At 42.9% G+C, this 21261-nt stretch overlaps 1 protein-coding gene across 17 annotated transcripts in view; it reads right to left on the reverse strand.

The window, feature by feature from the left end:
• Nucleotides 1-21261, reverse strand: part of TENM2 (teneurin transmembrane protein 2) — a 1132942-nt gene that overhangs the window by 370463 nt on the left and 741218 nt on the right. For 14 of the 17 annotated variants that reach the window (XM_044229881.1, XM_044229874.1, XM_044229866.1 and 11 more), the window contains one exon: nt 7152-7361. The exons of 2 other annotated variants lie outside the window; for them this stretch is intronic. In XM_044229881.1, coding sequence (XP_044085816.1) covers nt 7152-7361 — 210 coding nt within the window. Of the gene's footprint in view, nt 1-7151; nt 7362-11515; nt 11519-21261 lie in introns of all 17 variants that reach the window. One more of the 17 variants, XM_044229948.1, reaches the window with a different exon arrangement.

Genomic DNA, 21261 nt, shown 5'->3' on the forward strand with positions numbered 1-21261 from the left:
TGCACCATGGTGCAGACGAGCAGTCCCAGCCCTAGTGGTTGGAAATTGCTGGACTTTCAATCAAAAAGTGTGTCTGTGTTGCAAGAAGGCACACATGGGCGGGGGAGGGGGGAAGTCTGATCTCTGTGTGCTATGCTCCTGGGTCAGTTACCAGTGTCAGGAGAGTCCTGAGAACCATCAATTCCCAATCCTTAGGGTGGGAGACAGAGTTTCAGAGGCCAGGGTGAGCCTCGAGGAGCCTGGGTCCATGCTGGAGGCACTATGCTTTTTCCACTTGCCACTGGGAGTGCTTTCAACATTTTCAGCCAAGTGTTACAGGACCCTAGATCATGTTTCTCAATTTCTGCAGGAAAACTGCAAGGAGCTGTTCTGCATGACCCTATTGGTCTGTTTTGTCACGGTCTAGAGGGTGGAGTGAAATCCGCGCTGTCCGGGAAGGGGGGTTGGGGGGGCCTGTAGCTGGGACATCCAGGACAAGCAGGACACAAGGAATGTACAAACAGAATGGTAGAGCAAGAATGGACCTTTGGGACCTAAGGCCAACCTTGAAAGGGAGAGAAGCAGGGGCGCCTGGGTGGCTCAGTGGGTTGAGCCGCTGCCTTCGGCTCGGGTCATGATCTCAGGGTCCTGGGATCGAGTCCCGCATCGGGCTCTCTGCTCAGCAGGGAGCCTGCTTCCCTCTCTCTCTCTCTCTCGCTCTGCCTGCCTCTCTGTCTACTTGTGATCTCTGTCTGTCAGATAAACAAATAAAATCTTAAAAAAAAAAAAAAGAAAGGGAGAGAAGCAGAAGCACAGGACAACTGAATGATTTGCCAAAGATCAAGCTGTGAGTCAGGGACAGAGCAGAGAAGACCCAAGCTCCCCAACTTCCACTTTGGAGCCTCACTGTCACGTTCATGCTCCCTGAACTTGAGACCAGAGGAATCTCTTGAAGGGAGCCATAAAATCATAGTTCCTGAACCCTCTAGAATTAACAAGCCAAAGTCTAGGAGAATAGTATGGGGATATGGGTGCTTTTCAAGCAGAGAAGAGTATTTTGTGATGCTGTACGTTTTTTCAACTTTGAAAAAACTATAACCCATGTCCCTTAAGATAATGTTTTCAGTGCATTCTGTGTATCTCAGTAAGCTACACAAAAATTTTAGAGGGTAACATTTAAGAGAGGCCTGAGGGGAAAAGTCTCTGAAATTAGGAAGTTTGGATTTGAAACACAGGTCCTTCATTTCCCAGCTTTGTGATTTGGGCAAGTTACTTAATTTCTCTGTGCTACAGTTGTTTCATCCATAAAATGGGTACAATAGGAAGACCTTACTGCATATTGGGATGTGGTGGGGAACAAATAAAAGCAAATGAAGGAAGGAATAAAGTGCTTAGCATACTAGCTAACATGAAAGGAAGAAAAGGATCTTAGGCAGAGAGCCAAACCCTGTGTGGCTGCGCATTTAGGGCAGGGGCAGGGGCTGTCTCTGTGACCTCCACAGCCTTGAGATGGCATTCTGGACTTGTCCACATTGCCCAGGAGGCTGGGAACTCCTCTGGAGGAGAAGCAGCCAGGGCCAACCCTGCCTGGGCACCAGGAAGGGTTTATAGGGAGCCCTGAACATCTGGTTCAGATATCCAGGTTGACCCAGGGAAGATTTTTGAACCAAGTGGCTCATGCACAAAACAAACTCAATGTGATAAAGGGAAGGATATTGGGAGTTGATTTTCTAACCACAAAATCATGAGTGAAGAAGGAAGCCTCTCCCAGACAAGGGCAGCCTCTCCAGTCAGGAGTCCCACCCAGGACTCCTCCAGGTTCTTTGTGCTGGCCTTGCTACTACTTCTAGTGATATACCGAAGCAGGGTTTTTCGAAAACTTCTCATATACAGAGAAGCTGTAAAGTTCTAAAGTACCTAAAAACAGATATAACATGACACAAAATAGCTATATGGAATATATTTTGTAAAATGTATTTCCCCATGCTGGGACATTCTGATCTGCCCTGCCTCCTTAAATTATCCATTCCCCCTACCCCATCATACACGATGAAAAGCTGTAAATTGATAAAATGAAGGAGTCACTAAAGATATCGGCTAACTAATTTATTTAATGAATATTGAGCATCTACTATGAACGTGAGATCAGAAACCCTGCAGTGAAGGTTTCTGAGCGATGGAATGAAGCGGAGAAGAGAGAGCAAAGTCTATAGAGAACAGAGGACAAAGTTTACATGCAGTTACATCAGGCGAGGTAGCACAACCACCTCGCCAAGTACAGACTTTTAAAAAATGAGTCCATATTATCAGCACAGTACGATCATCAGTGTGCATAGTAACTGCTGTGAGCTTTTCAGAAAACCCAGAACTAAATTAAATTACAGTGAGCCTAGCTGCTTAAGAAGGAAAGAGAATTTATAATGTGTTAGAGGAAAAAAACTTTCCCAAATCCAAAATAAATAAGGAGAAGTTTCATTGACTTAAAAAAATTCTGGGGGCCCTGTACTTGCTTGACCCAAATCCAGCCCCATGGATGGTGGGGTTGGGGCCCAGATGTGTGAAGGCTGTCCTAGAATGGTGGGCTTTAGTATTCATCAGAGGATCAACGTTTTTCCATTTCTATAGCTGTCAAGTCAAATTTGTAACCTAGAACATATGTTTTTAGAGTTCTGACTACAACCTCAAAGTCAGTTAACTCCCATAAAAATTCAGTTCTGAGCAATGATATTTAAGGCCCATTGTCAATGGGAATGCAGTATATGTGGCCCTTTAGTAAAACTAAGGTTGATCCATGGATCAAGTCAAGTTTTATCCCTGGTTGGGCAATGTTTGGGTATTTGTAGAATTGCCTTTTAACTCAAAGTGTTTTCTATGTCTTATGTGGAGGGTGTTTACAAGAAATTTTGACAGGAAATTCTTTAGTGTGTACATTATGGCAGGTTACTGAGATTTCAGGTATTGGGGATGACACATTATCTCCTTTAAGACAAATTTCTTTCTGAACTCCTTATGAGGATTCATAGAGTTTTCCTGAAAGCAGTTGATATGTGTTTTGTTTTGTTTTGTTTTGTTTTCTCATGGATGTTATGCATCTTATCTTAACTGTGTTTTCCTTTTCACTTTGGTTCCTAGGAAGCTCAGAATCAAGTTTTCTGTCTATCTTAAATAATGGAACAGTATTTTACGTATGAGGCTACATGTCTGTTTCCCACCCTGCTATGTTTTTTCCCTTTACCCTTACTGTGACATCTAGTTATAGTTTTCCATTTAGAGAGATTTATTCTAAGCAGTCACACATTATGGGGGAGACATAAGGAGAGGAATGAACAATGAACGGATGGCTGGTTGAAGAAACGAATGCATAAAGGAAGCTTCTGCTTTATGATGCTAAATAAATAAGACAATCATTAAGTTAGGTAAGCAACTGAATTCTTGGACCACTCAAGGAAACCTGAAGCTTGCTTATTTTGATGTACTATTTTCATTAGTAATTAAGACATTGCCTAAAAAAGGTGAGGGGGGCGGCGCTCAGGCATCTTTAATGCACTCAGTGACAAACAGAGACTTTCCAACTGGGACAACTCCTTTGGCACATAGGACCCACTGAAAGGGTCCTGGCAGAGGCACCTCGATTACATCTCTTCTCTGTAGTCTGATGTTACTAATGAGAGTTCCAAACCCTTTCCTTAGACTTCAAAAACAAAAAACTCAACCATTTATGAGAGGGGAGGTGAGCCAATGTTTTTAGATTACAATGTGGCTGCACGTGTATTTTCTGCCTCGTAGGCTGACAGCAAACCACAAACCCTATCCTGATTTGGAAGGGTGTCATTCCTCCATCTGCGGGAGCCTCCATTATGCCGCTGCTGGGATCCAGATTTTTTAATTTTTTTTCCAGATGAGTTATTTCATAGGATTTGAAATTATGCTTCCCTATACAAGCAACCCTCCCTGGCAGAAGGTCAGAACACGGAGAGCTCAGCTATCTGGAAGAAAATGCTTGAAGGGAAAGGAAAGCGCCACTCTTCAAAGCAACTCGCTGGCTCTTCCTGGATACCTGCTCGATTGGCATAGATTGGATGTTAGAGCAATTTGGCTCCAGAGGCATCCAGGTTTTTGTATCGTCCACTAAAGAATGTGCTACAGTCAAGGAAAATAATGACAGTCAAGTCATAAAGGTGAAGTTTTGTTGTTGCTTTGAGGATGTTTTCATGTTGTCAGAAACATTTTAGTTGTGTAGTTTATGTCGGGTTTGTCTCTTTAGAATAGAGGCACTTTGGGCAGGAAATGTGCGCTGTGGCTCTCCTTAGTGATGGGCCTCACTGATGTCAAGTATTAACAGCAACAACAAGAGGACAGCTGCAAATAAATTTTTTACTGTCATGTATGAGCTGGACATGCTGGAAGAGGTTTTATTTCACCTAAGAAAGAGACAAAGGTCAAACTGCTACCAGATCTTCAGAACACAAGGTCACTGACAAGAGACCAACTTAAAAAAATTCTGTGCGATTAACCAGCTAAACAGAACACAGCCACGCACATGGTCGTCTCGTTTGTGCCAAGACACCTACGGGAAAATCCAGCCCCTTTCATCAAATTCAATTCAGAACACCCAGCACCACTCTGTACTTTGCATCTTCTGTGTCAAACTCTATTTTCAATCCTTTATGTCAAATTTAAATTCATGGCAACTGCATTTTGATCTTGTTAGAATCCCCAATTCACCCTGGACCCCAAATCCATTCCATAAGACAAAGACACAAAGACACACACACACAGACACACACACACCCCTAAGAGCACACATTTTTGCACTTGATTTGCACTTACAGAGCTAACAGTCAAGAGTTTTGAATGACTGCCTGGTGGCCAGAGCTTCAACAAGTTTTCAGATAAGCACCTGCTGAAAACAAGAGTATTGCGCAATTGGGTCATCACCCCTCAGGTGAAGAAATCATACCCACACAGCTCTTGTTTGGGATGAAAATGGACCCTCAAATGTTCTGCAGTATTTCCCCTTGTTACTGAAGCTTACATTGCTATCGATCTTAAATGAGCTGAACAAATTGATGTGAGTGATGAAAAACGGCCAAGTTTGACTCTGAATGCACAGATCTGTTGTTCCCCCCAAAATAAGGTCTTGATTAGGCAGAAAGCCAACAAAAGCACACTATCAATAACTTATAATCTGATATGATATCAAAAAGAAAAGAAATCTCTCAGTGTTATCACTGAAAAAACATTCCGGGTGGCCCTAAGATACAAACTGACCTCTCTTCTGGAAATCATCTTTGCCTGGCTATCCATATATGCATAAAAGGATATAGTTTTTAAAAGCTCATTTTCTCCCTAATAATTGTCTGTTCTTAAAAAGCTATCAGCAGGTGCACCTCATTTCAAAAGCCTCTTGTCCTTCATAATACAATATTCATCACGATTACATAGTATGAAATAAAAAGCAGCAAAACATAAGCGAGGATAGTTCAATTAAATGCAACATAATCTCTGCAGCAAAAAAAAAAAAAGAAAGAAAGAAAGAAAGAAAGAAAGAAAGAAAATGGCTCTGTAGCTAAAATCAGGTTCCAGTGAAAGAAAAAAGGGAATGTATTTCCACATATTTTTAATTATATAGAATTTCCTCAAACATGATTTTTCATAATATATTCCATTAAGTTAACATCACATTTGAAGAAAGAGCATTTTCCGATTTCATTTTAAGCCTGATTTTGAGCAATTACAGTGTCATTGTTCCGCGGTAGAAAGGTTGAATTCATTTACTGTGTGGTTATGCTAGTTATGATTGATGTCTCTTCTCCAAATGATAAACCAATCACCCCAATGATGTAATGTCATTTTAAGAGTGCCATAATCACATTTCTCTCAAACTAGAAGCTCTGATGAGTTCTAATAAAGATTTATGGTAGATTAAAGGCCTTCATAATATCAACAATGGATTGCTCATTTGATGAGAGATTTGATTAGGTAATTTTTTTGAAAAAGAATACGAGTTTACTAAATATATCAGGCCTGGCTTTGAAGAAGGGCATGGGCCATGATAAGTAGCAGTCCATCATTCCATCTTCAGAACGCATCATCTTCAGTGTGTTTGGGAGGTCCTCTCTAATTGTAGGGGTTGAGGCCAGTGGTAGCATATTCTCATGGGTGAAGCCAAAACCCAAACTCATCAAGGTACACTCTTGGCATGGGAAGCTCTGTTCTGCCTTTGATGGGATATATTAATGATCACCACGACTGGCCAGTTCAGAAGATAACTCCAAAGCCATTGGTTCAAGAGCAATTAATTTCGGCAATTGTCTCTCCTTGGGACACGGGTCATTAACCCTTGGTGTGGCCCGCTCCTGTGTTCATGTATTTTGTGAACCTTTCACCAATAAGGCAAATCAAAATAAGGCATGATTATTGCTGAGCTTGGGGTAATTCTACCTAAGATCTAGAGACTGGGAGTTGAGGCAGGAGCCACAAAATCCTCAAAGGTGGGTAGAACCTTGTGACCAGTCCCTTTGCTAGGGGCGAGGGAAAACCACGATGAGAACTCGGGCTTCAGAGGTAGGATTTATTGTGGTACCATGTGATCAGGCTGTTAAATTCAAGTGGAGTGGCACATGCAGAGGGTTAGAGGAGAGGTCACCATCCTCCCCCCTGCCCCGGAACACTTCAGACTTGGCAAGGCATTCAGTATTCATGTCAAGGGAACGCATTTTAATCACAAAATCATCTAAACAAGCAAGGGAAAAAAAAGTGAGAAGCCAACCATCAAAAACCAAGAGATCTGAAATGCACACAAATTGGGCACGTGAGGGTGTCCAGGGTCACTCGGCTATGACCAGAATTGTAGTAATACAAAATTCAATATTCCATTGTCTCTCTGCACTTCACCTTTGAGACCTGCAAGCTCTCGTGTGCAGCAGTGGGCAAATTCCTCCCACGGAAGGAGGCCCAAGCCCTGGTACGATAAGCAAAACCTCGCCAGTAACCGTGACCTTCAATAAATGTATCCTGGAGCCATAATGCCACAAAGCGACAGGCGCGTTTCACCTGATGCTCCCCACACCACCTTCTCCCCAGCCCTCGATTCAGGGCTGTCATTTCACCAGAGACTCGAGAATGTCACACAGACAACAGCGCGCATTCAGACGCCACAGTTTCCTTACCACTGCTGGAGGCTTGCTGGGGCCCTGAGCATGCTCTGAGCAGGTATGAATTGGGGGAGAACTCCTCATCAGGGTTGGTGTCCATGATTTGATGGGAAGTGTTGCTGTCTAGCAATGGCATCTGGCAGCTAACTGGTGGAGGATTATGGGAGCTAGGCAGCTGAGCAGATGGGAGGAGGCTAGACGAGGATGTAGGTGGAATGGGACGACCTGGGAAAGAGGACAGAGGGGTCAAAGGTCAGCAATGAGTGTCATGAGAGCATCCAGAGAAAGTTACATTGAAACCACCTCACCATATAAATATCCAAAAAAATAAAAAAAGAAAGAAAGAAATGCTCCAGATGAATTTTTTTTCAAGTGGTTGGATGTTTCTCCAAATGTCCAAATTCATCCTGCAGGTAGCTGTGTGTCTCACAAAAGGGGCATGCGTGGAAATATCCATGTAGATGGCTGCAATGCAACCTGTCAGGAAAACATCCATTTCCTTCGGTCCTCCCTACCACAGTCCTACTAGGATTCCGCATCGTCTCTCACTGGACCATCTCGCTGGTCTCTCTGCTTCCCCTCTTGCCAGACACCCATCTACTCCCCATCCCTTCTCCACAGCAGCCAGAATAATATTTTCAAGACAGAAATCAGGTCTCATCGCTCTCCTGCTTGGCACCCTCCAACGGTTTCCCACTACATGTGGAAGGAAACTGAAACGTCTTATGATGACTCCTTATGACCATGTCCTGCATCCTCTGACACCAACTGCCTCCCCTTTCTTCCCCAACAGTGGCCTTACCACTCTCCACTCAGCCCTGTGTTCCCCAGCCAATGTGGCTGTCTTTTCCTCTCTTGCTTCAGCATGAAACACCCTTCTGTCTTCTGAGTCTTTCTGCTTCCCATTTCCTCTGTGGAATATTCTCCGCACCCACTGCCTCGCTGATACTCACAAGCCTGCCCCTTCTCTTGAAACTTTTCCTGTTTGCCTTTTTCCAAGTTTCTCGCCCATGCATTCCACCCTTTTACTCTGTTTATAGTCCTTACTACAATCTGAAGGTGGACACCTGTCTACATGACTCCTCCCCACCCATGCCCCCAATTTTCCCGAGGAATAGCACCTGTTGAATGAATGAGCAAATGAACAAGATAGACTCTAACCAAATTAATTCATTTAAGGTAGAAGTAGAAAGGGCCACATATGTGCATCCTAAAGAATTGGCCAATCCCCCCATTCTCCTGACCACCATTTTGTTTTCATTTTTGTCCTGTTTTGCGGATCATGGGGGAATTCCTACAAAGCACAGCTGCTCTGTGCCATGAGGAGGAACAGCCAGCCCGGCAGGTGGTGGGCAGTAACTTGGAGCTGCCCTTGATTCAAAAAGTTCTCCTTCACACAGAAGGCTGCTGCAACCTCTCTTTCACACGGTGGGGAGCTCCTGGCAGCCACGTTGCTGAGTGAAGATAATTGCTGTGTGTACTTTCACCTGATTCATCCTTATGTGTTGGGGTCCTTGCGATTGCTTGCCTGCTGGTGTGTTCATTTGGGAAGCTCAGAAAAATGAGCCAAGAGTAGCAGCCTACGGGATATGCCCAAAAAGCTGGAGGTGTGGAAAGAAGGGTAAGGTGTCGAGAAAGCAAACTCAAGAATCCGGTTAGAGTTTCAACTCCGGCAGGAAGTGTCAGAGTCAGAAGAAATGTGTTTTCCTGCTTTTCAATGTCCTATATATGCAAATACGTTTTCAGGCATCAGATGGATGCTATTTCTTATTGCCACTTTTATACCTGTCTTTCCTGATCTATTCCTCGGTGCATTAAATGTTACGGATTGATCAATTTACTTCAGTAAAATGGGAGTGCCTCTTATGTATACTCTGCTGGATCTTGAGAAGACAAAAATGAGCAAGGCATCATTGATGCCCTCAGAGAGCTCACAGTCAAGTGGGGGAGGCAGACAGGTTAAGTACATCATTTCAGTAGCAGGTAATAAAGAGGAGAGTGGCATGTGGGCATACGGTGCTGTGGAGGCAGGAAGAAGGACACGTGGTCCAGCCTGGCCAGGCAGAGGCAAGCGTGGACAATGCAACAAAGATGCCTGGAGAAGTTGATGCCTGAACAGTTTTTGAGAGAAAAGGAGATGGACTTCTGGTAAGAGGAAACTCGCCAGACAATAGGACAGAGCCACCAAGCGCTAGTCTGTTACTTTTTGGAGAGTGGGAGTTTTGGAAAGAGACAGGAAATAAGAGACTCCTACGGCTCAAGTGTTTGGGGCTCCTGTCCAGTAACACAACTGAAGCATCATCCCTGAAATAGATCAATGGATAAATGGAATTTGGCTTGAAACATTCAACTTATATCTAACAGTTTGGGAGCCATGTAAGGCACGATGTTTTTGCCAAACGCTCCAGCAAAAGTAGCCTGTACGCGTCAGAGCTTCATCGGAATCGGGGCTCACACTTAATCCATATTTCTCCCATAACTCTCCCTCTACGAACTGTCATCACGGTTACTATTTTAACTGCTCTTGAATTTGGGCAATGACTATCTGTCACTTTATGTATAATATCTCTACGAGGTTAGAATTATTATAATCCCCATTTTGTAAATGAGGACACCGAGGCACGGAGCAGTAAAATTGCCTCGTTAGCAAGTGACCTGGGCCAGGAGTCACGCTCAGGTTTGCGGGTTCCAAAATCCACCCTCTCACCAGTCCGTGCGGTGTTTGCCCTAACAGCATGGTGGGGGTCGGAGAAGAGGAAGACATACAAGGAGGGGGGCGGGCTGATTTACACATCATGTTTCCAGTTTCTCATCTCCCAGTCCCAAGGCACTCTCAAGATTTCAAGTAAGAAACATTTCTTTGAATAAATGGTTATGTATAGCAGCTGTCATCTGGCAGAGTTCAAAGCTTTTCTTGTAATTTTGTTATGAAGTTCAAAAGTGGCTCCTTCACAGCAACATTACCCGGTGCCTTCTTCAAGGCCCCGGAATGTATCGGTGTCCTGACCAGGGTCCTGGGAAGTCTGTGTTGATGTCCACTTAGCAGCAAGGCTCTGGTAGGAACAGATTCGAACTCACAATCAATAGGCTTTAATGTTTGTATTATGGAGACCTATCTGGAAATGCATGTCGAAGACCAAGAACGGCCGGAAGCCAGTTTTTAAATTCCTTTGAGTGACTGAGGTGGAACTGGAGTTCAAGTGCAATTTTCCAGGAGCCTGATAGGAGAGTTGCTGTGAAATCACTCTTTACATGAACTTTTTGAAATTTTGTTCAGCACAAATTCATTTCGTAGAGTACAGACAGACCTGCTTTTTAATTCATACAAATACAGACAATGGAAGAGCAGGCGTACCGCAAGGAAAGCACTGGGGTTACTTCAGTGTACTGAGATACACGTCGCAGGATTGTCTGCTGGCTGTGATTCCCCTGGTCTCTTGAAATCCAAGCTTTGGGAGCTCCCTCAGCTCCTCGAGGGTCCTTACTGTTACTTGGGAATTTTCTCAGTCCCTAGATCTGCCCCCAATCAAATTGTATGCTGCTCTCTGTTTGCTATGTCATTTGCTAATTTGGTTCACTTATGCTACATTTTTTCCCCCGACTATTCCAACTGACAGAGACCATCTGTACAGACACAAACAGGTTCCAGAGTACAGGGGAAAAAGTTGGAACTTATACAGGCTCACTTTATAGACCATGATTTCTTACTAAAACACCTGGTGTGGGATGGGCATGTAACCAGGGGCTCTGCACTTACCTGCTTCCTACTTTATGTACTACAGAGGCTCCCTGATCCCCAAACTATTTTTGAAGTTCCACTTTGAATGTGTTTAGAGTCTCCAGCAAATAAAGGGAAAACCAGTTTTAATTAATCTGTTAAAAAAGCAAGAGGAAACATGCAAAGGCAGCAATATGCCATTCATTAAACTCATATGGTCTTGTGTATGTGTGGGTGTGTACGTGCGGGTCTTTTCCAAGATTCCCCATGTAAATCAAAGTCTAACTAATTATCTGTGTGACTGGGTTCCCCCACAACCTTGGAAATGGAGACTAATTTAGATTTTACCAATTTATCTTTTTCCAAATGAGTAAGATTTGGGGATATTTCAGCTCATGAAATATTTCTGATTAAAAGACTTACAGCTGGACAAAGCGGTTCCCTAGCTAACTCTGATAGATGGGTAGTGGCTGTTTGGAAAACTATATAGAGAAGGATTCTGGGGTGCTCTGGGTTCAGTGGAAAATGCTGTGATCAGTTACAAAAATCACAGGCCAGGAGTGGGGGCAAGGCAGCGGAGGCCAAGATCTTACTTGCCAGCCTTGCTCCTGGCCTTCATTCGTCAACAATTTCAGCCATACCAAAAAACTTCATTCTACACCATCTGTGGTTGAAGTCACATTGTTCTAATACCCATTGTCTCAATTACAGCCCTATTTTTCTCCTTAATCTGATCTGGATCCAACTCTAGTTCTCTAAGAATGGGACATAATCTCCCTCTCATCCCCAAAGCATTAAAGTTAGCTATGAAATTGCTGCTCTGCCCAAATCTTGGTAAGACATTCACTATTTTATGATAGGGAGCAGGCTCGCAGATCAATGCCCAAACTTAACTTAAAACAACTGGTTCCTATTTCATTCAAAAGATTAATGGCAAGCAGATATTAAAATGTTCTGTGTAGACAATGCATAATTGATCTAGGTAGTGACAGGTGTCAGGATTTTTGGTGGAGGAGAGAGATATGTTCAGGAGATGGTAAAAAGCAAACCAAAAACCAAAAACAAACCAACAAAAAACCCGAAACCCACCAAAACAGCAAAACAAAGCAAACCTGCCCACCAACAGCCCAGTACCAGGAATTATCAAATCCAAAATAATAATTTCAATGACCATATTATTGCTTATAAATGAGATCTTACTTTGTGTTCAAAACTGAGCAAAAATTTTATGTATACTTTGCTCTTTTAGCACCCACAACTTTCTTTTCTGAACAAAGTATTATTACCATCCCCATTTACAGATGAAGAAACTGAAGGTTGGTTGGGCTAACTTTCCTATCATTTCACCGGTAGCAAGCAGCAGAACTGGCTGGATTTGGAGTCAGGAATTCTGACTCCAAAACTAAGCCTTGAATGGTTCATTCTATGATTTTCACACTAGAAAAGAATGATTGCACAAAATGATTGAGATGTAAAATCCAATCCCATGGGTCTCTTTCTGGAATGTACCACTGAGGTCATCTTAGGAGAATCAATGCTCCTCCTAGAAATAGACATAGTGAAAACTCCTCTCAAACAAGTGATTTGTGAGGAAAGAAAGCAATTCTCAAACCAGAAACTGGAATTCCTCTGTGGCTTTGTAAGTTCAAGAATTTAATAAAAACAGCTTTTGTGGAGATGCTTGGGTAGTTCTATTGGTTAAATGGCCAACTCTTGATTTCAGCTCAGGGAGTGATCTTGGGGCTATGAGTTCTAGCCCCATGTCAAGTTTCATGCTGGCTGTAGAACTTGCTTAAGATTCTCTCTCTCCTTCTGCCCCTCCCCACCTTATACTCTCCTTCTCTCTCTCTCTCTCTCTCAAAAATAAAAAATAAAAATAAAAAGCGTTTGTGTTAAAGTTGAGTATTGCAAAACAACAGTATTAACGTAGGCAAAACCATTGGTTAGTGAATTCAAACAATTGTCCTAATGATATTCCCCAATACTTTATTCAGATATCTGACTAGTCATTTTTCTCCCCAGATGCTTAGGGTTTGTGAGGCCCCTATTTTTGATGGGGTTAAAAAAACAAGGTGCCCTGAAATGGTGGTGAGGGAGGGATGAGGTAGCTGGGTGATGGCCATTGGGGAGGGTATGTGCTACAGTGAATGCTGTGAATTGTGTAAGACTGATGAATCACAGACCTGCACTCCTGAAACAGAGAGTACATTATATGTTAATTAAAAAAAACCAAGGTATCTATCTGTGTAAATAGAAATAATGTCAATATCTGAGATATTACCTTCCTCTTGTTTGTAATCAATGCATTTTTTAGAAATAGGGGCCGACTTGCTTTTGAGTTCAGTTGAGAACCTTCTTCAGGAAATGCATCAGATTTTTGAAGAGTTCTGCACATGGGTTTGTGAAGGGCTGTGTGGCAGAACATTCTTCAAGGTAGGATGGGCTTCAGTGGAGCACTGGGGTGTGGCAGCCAAGGTTACTGCCACAAAAGGAACAAGGTACTCTGAGAATTTAGCTGGATTCCCTGCCTCCACCTGAAGGAACATGGATGAAGTCACTGTACATCTGTTCAGCTTATATTTTGTGCTAAGTATCTGGCTCAGGGATTTTATTTCTGCCCCTTCCATAACTCTCACAACACTGTCCAGAGACTCAGGAATGTGAATCACACACCGAGGGTCAGGACCAAGATGGGCACTCCGGTCTGTGAACTGCCAACACTACAATGGGCTGTTTCTAAGTCTGGAGTTGCCCCCCACTGAAATTCACCTGTAAATCTGTCCCTTCACCCAATTCATCCCATTCTTAATTTTTGCCCTGCCCCAGTTGAAACCCTGCACTCCAACAGATGCGATCACCTGTCTTTTACAAATGCTTGTTTCTGCCCTCTTGTGTGTGGTATTTCTCTGCTCTCTGCAACCCATCCCTAACCTCTTGGCCTAATTGTTTCTGTCCTCCAAAGCCCCAGTGAGGACCAGAGAGGCACAGACTTTGAAGCTGGGCTGACAGAGCTCTGCTGCTTGCTGTATGAGTCTGAAGGCCCTTCTTTACTCTTCTGGGCCCATCTGCGAATAACAACTCTGATTTCCCATGTTGTTGTAAATGCTGGAGAGAATACGTATAAGGTCCCTTGGAATTGTGTTTGGCACATGGTAGGTGCAAGGGCCTGGATGGAGCTAGTGGGACTCGCAGCTTATTGTTTCTGTCTCGTTCACAAGCACCTGCTGTGTGTGCCTGGCTGGGCTGTAGTTAGGGAGGCTCTGAGGCTCTGGGACATGCTGAGTTTGGAACTATGCAGCCGTCCAAACACTGAAGGGGAGAGGCTGCCTAAGAAGTGAGTCAACAGGGAGGCAAGCGGAAATGTGATAAGAAGGGGGAAACATCCCTGATGGCATCAGTAGGGTATCTGGAATCAGCCAGGCCTGAAACATAAGCCAGTAAGCTTTTCAATAGATGAACTAATTTATTATCTATCCTACCTTCATTTTGTTGTTGTTGTTTTGTTCTTTAAGCCAGTTTGAGTTGATTTTTGTCACTTAGAACCAAATGCATTCTGCCTAAGACTTATCATCAAGCCCAAGTGGGAAAATGACTTGGCCAGAGCCACACGGTTATTTAGTAGAACAGAAAATGGATTCCAGATTTTCTGTCTCCAGTATTATAAGAATTTCATGTTCTGTAAGCTGATTCTCTTCCTTTTAAATCATGAGAAATCAAGCATGTGGTGTCCCAGAGAAACCACTTACGGTGGAAGGTGTCTAGATTTAAAAGAATATGGTGGGCGCTAGAGAGGAGAGGAGAGATACAGGCAGGGAGCCGACTGCTGGGTACCCATTAGGCTTGTGCTACAGCGGCTGTTTGTCCTCAGCGCTGGGGAGAAACTCAGATCACCTACCAGCTGGCCCTGGGCCTTACATACACCACACTGATCTTGGGGTAGGGTGAGAGGGATTCAATTTCTTATCTACATCATACTTTTTTTTTTAAAGATTTTTATTTATTTACTTGACAGACAGAGATCACAAGTAGGCAGAGAGAGTGGAGGAAGCAGGCTCCCCACGGAGCAGAGAGCCCGATGCAGGGCTCAATCCCAGGACCCCGGGATCATGACCTGAGCCAAAGGCAGAAGCTTTAACCCACTGAGCCACCCAGGAACCCCACATCTTACATTTTTAAAAAAGAATAGAGTCGGTAGTTTCAATTATAATCATAGAATGCAAAAAGACCACAATGAATATAGCATCTTAAAATGAAAATACATGCATATGTACATTCATATCTTGTACTGTTATCACATCGTACATATTCCCTGCAGCCTTCTTATATTTAGTGCTGATGTTAGGTTGGATCAGTCATTCGTAACAGGTGACAATTTTGCTCCCCAGGGGACACTCAGCAATGTCTAGTAACATTGTGATTGTCACAGTTTGTTGGGGAGGGGGGAGAGGGCGCTACTAGCCCATAGCGGGTAGAGACCAGGGACAGTGCTAGTCATCTTACAATGCAGAGAATAGTTTTCCACAACAGAGAATTTCCAGGCCCAAATGTCAGCAGGCTGAGGTCGAGCAACCCTGGGTCTGCTGGAGTGATGGCTTTAGATTAGCATACTTTATGATACATGGCCCATCTTTAAGCTCTTTTTTCCAGTTGATAAGAATTGGACAGATACTAGAAGTGAAAAATTTGATTCAGTCAGCTCCTTCCCCCACCCAAGAAAAGTTCAAGCAAATAAGCTTCCACTGTCATTGGGAAATTTCTGTTAGAGGGCAGGAAAATTTCCTCAGGCGGAGTCTAAGTCATCACTGAGGGGAGTTACAACACGCCTTTCTGTGGAGTTAGGCGAGACCTGTTTGTCGAGAGATGGTCGGGCTGTCTTCACAGAGGCAAGAGAGCCAGGGGAGAGTGTTCCGACTCAGTTGTGGCTTATTGAACCTCACCTGAGGAATTTTCATGAGGACCCATCGTGTCTTGTCAATGAGGCGGTAGCAACCTAACTCGTTCCATATCATCTGGTTTGAAGTTTTTATTTTTACAGAAGACCTAATTGCCCTCTTCACTCACACTTCACTGAACTCAGTAAAGCCCAGCTAAGCATTTCCTGGAAACAGAGTGTTTTCAGATGGCCCTGACAAAGCCATCCCGATGGCCCACAGCTATTATATATGATTTATTGGAAGAGTGGAAGCTGCTGGCCTCACCGCAGCAAGAAGGCCTCTCTCAGGAGTGCTAGCATGGACTCCCCTCACAGTGAGGGACCTCATGCATGTGGTGTGGTCAGTACATCTAGCAACTTGCATGTTTACATGTCACATCTTCCTGAAAGCATTGCACTTTGGAAGGTGTCAAATATAGATCAGGCTAGAGATGGCGGGTAGAGTTTATTTTTTGAACTAATATGATTTCTATAATTTTCTAATGCCAGCCCTTTCATATTCATGAGGCGAAATGCAGTGAATCTGTGTAGCTTCCCCTTTTGAGGACACAAGTCCACTCTACCTGCAGTGACATAACTGTCCACCAAAATGTAACGAACCCTCAAATACCTTCTGACCAGAAATTCCCAGTTGCTTGATATATACACCTGAATTACATCACCCAAGTCCTTTAAGATGAGATGCCACTGTTATTCTGGGGACGTGTGGGTGTCTAGATCAGTGCTGTCCAAGAGAACTTTCTGTGATGGGTGACATGATCTATGTCTACCATGTTTAATACATTTAGCTATTGAGCCTGGAATGTAGAACTGAATTTCCAACAAATTTAGGTTTAGATAGCCACAGCCATATATGGCTAGCAGCCACCGCATTGGGCAGTACAGTCTAGATTATGGCTCTAGCTTCCCCGTTATTCCTATCCTCTACTCCCATGTGTCTCCCCTCTAAGAGCCAACATATTTTTGAATGTGCAAATTTGCTTACATCATGCTTCTTCTCTCAAGTTTCACAAGACAACCCACTGACTACATAATAAGGTTCCAATTCTTGTATGGCAATCATCTCTTGCCAGACCTCCCCATTCCCCATACTCCAACCACATCAAAGCTACTATACTACCGAATATCTATCTTGCCCTCCTCACATCCTTCCCTGTGCATGGTAGGTATTCCCTTCTCATAGGCATCACCTTCCTCCTGAACACCTCCTTAAAGACTCAGCTTAAAAATAACCTTTTTGCAAGTCTTTCCCGATCACCCTACCCAGAGGTACCCAGGACAAAATTTATCATTGTACAGTTGACTCTTGAGGAGCTGACACTGCACACGTCAAAAATCCACATATTTGGGGGGGGGGGCTGGAGAGAGGGAGAGGGAGAGAGAGAATCTTAAGCAGGCTCCATGCTGGGTATGGAGACTGATGAGGGGCTCAATCTCATGACCCTGAGATCACGGCCTGAGCTGAAATCAAAAGTTAGAAGCTTAACCGATTGAGCCACCCAGGCACCTCAGAAATTCACAAATAACTTTTGACTTAATGACTTTTAACTTAATTAATAATAGCCTACTGTGGACCAGAAGCCTTACCAATAATATAAGCAGTCAATTACACATATCTTGTATGTTATATGTATTATATACTATATCCTTACAATAAAGTAAGCTACAGAAAAAAATGTTAAGAAAATCAAAAGAGAAAACACATTTATAGTACTGAACTGTATTTTTTGAAAACAATCTGTGCATAATTGGACCTGGGCAGTTCAAATCCATGTTGCTGAGTGTACACTGTACTTGTAATGTGTTAGCCTATTTGTCTAAACATCTGGCTCACTTATGGGACTGTGAGTGACCAGGGAGAAAGTGTGGATTATATACCTTTGTATCCTAGCACCCAGACCAGAGCTTGAATGCAATAAAATAGCAGTATGATGGGTTGATTACAACAGTTCACTCCACAAATGCTTGTTAAATATATATCAAATGCACATGGCATTGGTTTCATTATGGGAGGTTTTGTCTGCTTTCTTGGGTATTAGGTGTCTCTCAATGTGTAAGTATTTTGTTGAAAAGAAGGGACTCTGATTTTAAATGTATGTTTTCCTCTTTTAATCAAGTGGCTAGAGTATTAGGTTATGACTTCAGCTGATGCTCAAATGAAGACTTAGCAGTCTGTGACATACATGGAGGAAAAACCTACTGTTAGATTTATTCAGAAACAATATGTCAGTCTCAAAGGTACACCTCTCTAGATAATTTTCCAGAGTGGTGGTGTGCCTGTACTTTTTGGCTCAGCTATTGAGCTTAGAACCTAATCCCTGTGTAAGATTTGACCCCACTCTAACCATAAAGCTTCCCACCTAGGGAACTGATGGGGAGATGCGACCCAACATTACCTAAGAACACAAGGTCAGAATGCTGAACTGTGTGGATGCTACAGTCCCTTATGGAGTTGTCTGTCTGAGCTGAGTAACATGCAAAAGGTATGCTGGATGATTCCTTTGCCTACCTGGAATCTATACTATACTCTCGAAAGAGCTTAGATAAGGGTGGGGAAGTTGTTACAGGAAGATCTGAAGAAACTGTATGTTCATGATAAAATTTAATTTTCAAAGGGCCTTGGAAAACCTCCCCCATGACACATGGAATCTAGCTTACTTTTATGTTCATTTGTCTGGTTCATGGTATATGGAAATAACAATATCTACTCACTAAGATTTACTGCGTTCTCATGTGCTAGGCATTACTTCTAAGTCCTTTACATGTATTATTCTATTTAATCTTCTAACAACTCTTTGAGATAGGTAATATTAACCTCACTTGAAAGAAGGTAAGACTGAATTAAGAGACGATAGGTTGGCTGGGAGGAAGAATTTAAGTTCAGGCATTCTGGCTCTAAAGCTCGTATCATAAGCACAGAAAATGACAATGGACTTGAACTTTTGTAATGATGAAGTACCAGTCACTGATGACAATATGGTTGGCACAGGAACCCAGCTGAAGTTCAAGTCAGCTCTGCCACAAATCTGCTGGAGAACTTCAGGCAAGTCACTTAACCCTTCCGTGCTCGAATGTTTCATAAGCAGAATGTGTATAAATAGAATCACAAATTATTATAAACATTAAACGATACATTATATAAATATTCTGAAGTAAAGGGTAAGTATTATCTCCATCTATTAGAAGGGTATGAGGTTGTTGTCCTAGTTCCCCTCCAGGACATTTTGAGAATTAAGTAAGAACATGTATGAACATACATTGCAAATGGTGAAGTGTTCTGCAGACAGTAATTGGTTTTTTTCCCCCCATTATTGGAAAATTTCCTTTTCAAAGGCTTTGTCTGCACAGAGCAAACAGTTTTCAAATGCAAGTCTTTGTTTTGCTATGTGCCTAAGAGACCATGAAGATAAAACATGGGCTCTATGCAGGGGATACTTGGACCATTTCATCTCTCTGTTGCCTACCCTCACAGGACCCCACCCATTTCTCCTTGATTGGTCCTTGATAAGATGCTTCAGAAGAGATACAGGGGGAGTCTAACCACGAAAACTCAACAAGAAGACTGAAAAGCTCCCCATCAAAGATATAAAAGTGTTTTGAAACCAGGATGGACAATGTAAACTAGACTGGCACTAGGTCTAGCTTTTTAGGCCATGAATGTCATACACATTAGTTTATTCCTTCTCTGAACAGTCATTTGAAAGTCATTGCCTTGTATTGAACAACAACAAAAATCCCTACTAGCCATATATTAGAGCACTAGAGTTAAGAATCCAGGGCCCCTTATTGTGGCTACTAGATGCTAGCTATATGAGTGACTTAGAGCAAACTGCTTACACTCACCAGGCCTCGGTTAGCATATGCAATGTTACTGCACTAACACATAACAGCACCTAGTACTTTTAAGAAATGTGATGATGTAGTTTCACATCCTTTCCTATGCATGAAGGTATTCTCTTCTCCCTGACAATCTCAATTTCTTCTGAACATCTCCTTAAAGGTGGTCAGGCTTTTGGGTCTTTCCGATCACCCCACCCACTGGTACCCAGGACATACTTTTATTGTTGTCCTAGTAATATGTCAGCCACATCAAACCCACACTGAGTCTGTGTTCCAGTGGAAGAGACTAGTGTTCACTAAAATTTTTTGAGCATTCACAATGTTCTAGGTGGTATGCTTAGCACATTTCTTGATTTGCCATTTATGTGATCTTTCCAATAATACTGGAAAGTACTATTATTATCCCCATTTTACAGATGAGGAAACTGAGGCTCATAGAAATCAAGAGGTTTGACCAAGGTCACACAGCAAGTAACAGACAAAGCCAAGATACTAATTCAGATCTCTGTGATTAGACACACATAGTTATTGCAACATTAGAGATGTCAAAACAGAAGTGTGTGTGATTCTAGCTAGGATAAGCTGGCAAGGCAGATTAGAAGTAGCAATGTGGGGTAACAAAACAATCAGTAGGGAGCTCTCCTTCAGCTCTAAAAAGTCCACAATTTCAAAATATCTTTCTGCCTGCATAGCAAGTATGGAGATCAATAATTGGGTCAAGACCACAGGTGAGGTAGTATCCTAGCAGGAATTCACACCCTGACTCACACTTTCCCCATCTTCTCCAAACCTGGTTTCCTTTCTTCATGAAGGTCAGAATAAATCTTCAAATTTATCTCTTCAGTCCCTGCAAAGGCTCACTTAGTACAACCTTCAGAGAAAACTACACATTAATACAGACAGCTGGAGACATGAAAAAAAGGGGGGGGGCTTAGAGGGAGCAAGATGCTTCCTCTTGGAAGCATTAAGGGAGAAAAAAAGCAGAATTAACCCCAGCACTGGGAGCATGATCATCTTGCCCACCAAGTACACCCGCCTCTCAGTTACTCAGCCTCAGGACTGGGTGCAGAGCGACAGATTTGGGTCTGAAATAGCACAGTGCTGTGCTGGGGCTGAAAAGATGTGGAAGAAGAGAGGTTTCCGAGAGTTTCCTCAAAGCCCAGGCAGCCCAGTCAGATGACAAGGGTGTATTAGTTCAGCTCATGAGAAGCTGTTTTGTGTGTTTGCACGTGTACACATGCGTACACACATCCATTCTTCAATTGACTAGAGTCAGCAAAATTAATACGCACCCACAGGGCCCTGTTGGCGAAGTCTCTATTTTTATAAATAATGCCTTTCTCGCCTTTTACAAGCCTGTTTGAAGACCTGCAGTGCATCCTGGCTACAATTCAAAGCCCATCTAATGAAAGCACCTCCACTGTCAGCAATGTTAATGTCACTTTAAAGAGTGTGAAATGTTGCTAAATGTGTCAGGAAACAATTAGATAACATAAGAGGCATGTTTTCTCAGTGCACAGAGAAATATATTATGCAGGCGGGAGATAAACGCAAAGTTTTCTGAGCTCCAGCATATTCAGCACTCTCCCTCCCTCTCTCTTTTTAATCCAACAGAGAAATTGTTTGGCAAGAGT

This window comes from Neovison vison, chromosome 1, assembly GCF_020171115.1.
Source record: "Neovison vison isolate M4711 chromosome 1, ASM_NN_V1, whole genome shotgun sequence".
NCBI classification, from domain to species: Eukaryota; Metazoa; Chordata; class Mammalia; order Carnivora; family Mustelidae; genus Neogale; species Neogale vison.